We start from the raw sequence: 3,229 nt of genomic DNA, 5'->3' as shown, positions 1-3,229 counted from the left end.
AGTCTAGATCTATCTTAATCCCTGATCTACGTAGAGACTAGAAGGATCAATCCTTATTAAACCATAAGTTCTTTAATTGGCATCCTAAAAATTATAGTCACACCCAATCAATTTTGAAATTAAACCTCACCTAAATAATACCAACAGATTATGGTCTCCTCTAAATTTTAAATAAATAAATAAAATAAACCCAAAATAAATAAATAAAATAACCCAAAATAAATAAAAATAATATAAAATTGAGATTGAGAAAATTTTGTGGAAGATTTTTGATGCTCTCCAATGTATTCCTTGGACCCTCCACACATCATTAGGGATGGGAGAATTTTTATGATCACAAATAACTGCTATGAGGCCCTTAATAAAGGAAGATGACTCATTGGCGGTTGAAGAAAAATATTAAAATATTGAAATTAATTATTAAAGAAAATAATAAAATAGCGGTGAAGGAAATTATTATTAATTAATGAAAGGGTCAAATGATTAAATTAAATAATTGAATAAAGACTCCCGCCCTTACAATATTATCCTCTTTAAATTTTGTATCTCTCTCCCGCCAAACTTCCTCCCGCTAAAGGTTAATAACCACCACTCGGGTGCATAATTTAAATTGCCGAGTACCTCAACAAAAATCACTGAAGTATTTACCTCTCGCTCTGGAGTCAAGAGTTCGATTTTGGCTAGACCCCTTTTCAGGCTATCGCTAAGCTCCATTTCTGTTGTTTGGAAGCTTGTGTGTTCTGTAGGGTAAATAAGATGGTTCTGCCCCTGGCTCCCGGAAAGTTTTATGGAGGCAGTCTTCCAAGGCCGCGGATCTATGATGACGTGAAGTTCAACTCAGAGAGAGTCGATCCCCCGTCTCTTCCCTCGGCCCCGCTTCTGTCATGGGCAAGCGAGGCGCACTGGTCTATGGGGGGCCTCTCCTCCAAGAGAAAGCGAATGCAGGGCAAGATTGAAGGAAGCATCAGAAAACTCAGAGCCATTGAAGAGGATGAAGACGAGGGTCTTACTGTCTCAGGAGGCTTTGAGGCCTCTAAGCCCAGTTTCTCCCATGCGACAGTTGCTGATGAAGGTATCGTTAGATCTGGCATAGAAACTAATGAAAAACCTTTTGAGAAAGGTTCTCCAGGGGTTCGAACCCAGGCAAAGAAGTCGATAAGGCGTGCTATTTCTTTTGATAATGTGCAGAAGAGTGATCAAAGTAGTTCAGGGCTTATTCAGTCTTCTGGTAATGTTAAAGCCGTTGAGGAGGATGCAGGGTTTAGGGTTTCTCCAGGGAATAAGAAGATGAAAGTGGAGTGCGAGAGCGCAGGAGTTCAACACGAGACTAGTAAGGGTGATAAATCTATGAGGCGTCGGGGTCGTCTTTCATCCCCTGCATTGGCGAGCTCCAGGGTCTGCACGAGGTCATCTATTTCTCGTTCTGTCGCTGCCATGTGACCGGCCGCTTGTGCTAATTGGGTTTTCACAAGGAGGTTTTGCTGCCTGAAGTGTACTCGAGGAGAAATAGATCAGTGCCCGGAATGTCAATATCCATGCTTTGTTGGATTTTTTGTAGTGTTTCACCAGTAACAGAATGCTTACCTTCATTGCGTTTGGGAATTTGATTTTAATGTAAGTGTCTATAAAAATATCTCTCCCACTTTTTTGTTGGAATGTTTAATGTCTGAAATCAAGTGGGTTTTTCAAAGATCCCCTTGCCCTTAATTACGGAGAATTTTTTCTCCTTTTGGAAGGCCTTAATTACTGAGAAATTTCTCTTTTTCTTTCCAGAGAAAAAGCCAGCATAGATTTATATTAAAGAAATATAAAAAACTTCTATACATATAGCTGCAGATACAGAAATTTTTCTCCTTTGGAAGGCCTTTTTTTCCTCTCTAAAAGGCTTTATTTCAAAATAAAGTCCAATGTGGATAAAGATTGTATGAAGTCAAATTATGGAATGCAAAAAATCGTAACCCTTGTTGTTTGGAATTGTTGCAAACTATTCGACAATTAGCAGAGAAGCAAAATCATTCTTATATGTCCATGTTTATATGGAGTGGTTTTTTTTAATATGGGATTTTATTTTTACTCAGAGGCGGTGGGTAAGTAAATTAGTATGGGTTTTAGTTGTATTTGATTATCTATTCAATTTTATGAAATTCTTTATGATATATTGATCCCAAATCCATTCAAAGACCAGACCAGTCATATAGTCAATATAATATATCAAGCAAGGTTGATAGAATGCAAACAAACTCTAACAAAAAATGTAGGGTCAACTGGTACCAAAAAAGTTCAAGAAAATGTGGAAAAAGAATATGATTTATTAGGAAGAGGGAATTATACAGAGCATGTTTGAAGTTCATTAATACTAAGGCAGGTGACTCCACATTTTCTGTTTCTTACAGAAAATGTTGAAACAGCCAACGAGAAAGGAAGGCAGTCGAAAATATGTTCTGGGTGATCTTCAGACCTTTATGGTTTCGTAATTTCCTTAAAGGTTACCAACTAACTGATCCATAAGTTTATCTCTGTTCCTCAATATAGTCTGGACATTGGAAATATCTTTTGCACTGTTTAAAATCCTTAATCAACAGCTGAAAATCAACGAACAGATAAACTCAAGGCCGACCTTTTGAATGCGTGAGGGATCAACGTACCGTATTATGGGGCAAGAACATTGGAGAGTGATTTTTTTTGGAGTATTTAGTGAGATTTTTTGGTTTAATTTTTCTAAAATTGGGTAGGAATTTATTGAAATCACAAATTTGATGGGTAACTTTTGCTCAATGGAAATGTTCTGGAAGTTTTTTAAGTGTTGAATCTATATATACAGTAAAAAACACAGTTTAAATAACACAAATCAAGATTTCACCTCAAAATTTTACACCAGATTTTAACACCAAAAAATCTAAAAATTCACACCAAAAACAACTATTATAATAGTCTGTTACTTGAAAACATGAGAACAGACTTTGGATTGATCTTGATTCCAAAACCTTGCCTTGATTATAGAAGCTATAGAGTTATATTTTGGATTACATCATAAAATAGGACAAAAAAACCCAAGGTGCTAACAAGTCTCATCTATTTTTTTTAAGTTACATATAGACTGTTGGGCAACAACACAATAGAGGATCGAACCCCACAGCTGAAGGGCAACAACACAATAGAGGATCGAACCCCACAGCTGAACTGTACACTCATGTGCAGAGTAACCACCATCATCATTATCATCATATAT

The 3,229-nt window shown here is 36.7% G+C and overlaps 1 protein-coding gene across 1 annotated transcript; it reads left to right on the top strand.

Moving 5' to 3' along the window:
* Positions 1-610: 610 nt before the first annotated feature.
* LOC149182842 (uncharacterized) lies at positions 611-1,987 on the top strand. Its single transcript, XM_089418631.1, has one exon. The coding sequence runs from the start codon at positions 757-759 to the stop codon at positions 1,438-1,440; it is 684 nt and encodes a 227-aa protein (XP_089274757.1). The 5' UTR covers positions 611-756; the 3' UTR covers positions 1,441-1,987.
* Positions 1,988-3,229: the final 1,242 nt, after the last annotated feature.

Source organism: Pinus tabuliformis, chromosome 3_2 (genome assembly GCF_031772625.1).
Source record: "Pinus tabuliformis cultivar Carrire ecotype Pingquan chromosome 3_2, CPIR1, whole genome shotgun sequence".
In the NCBI taxonomy this organism is placed as follows: domain Eukaryota; kingdom Viridiplantae; phylum Streptophyta; class Pinopsida; order Pinales; family Pinaceae; genus Pinus; species Pinus tabuliformis.
The sequence above is the reverse complement of the archived record's forward strand: the minus strand, read 5'-3'. Positions and strand labels throughout refer to the sequence as shown.

Excerpts from the sequence above, each read along its gene's own strand:
- LOC149182842 (XM_089418631.1), top strand. The coding sequence starts at position 757 with ATGGTTCTGCCCCTGGCTCCCGGAAAGTTTTATGGAGGCAGTCTTCCA.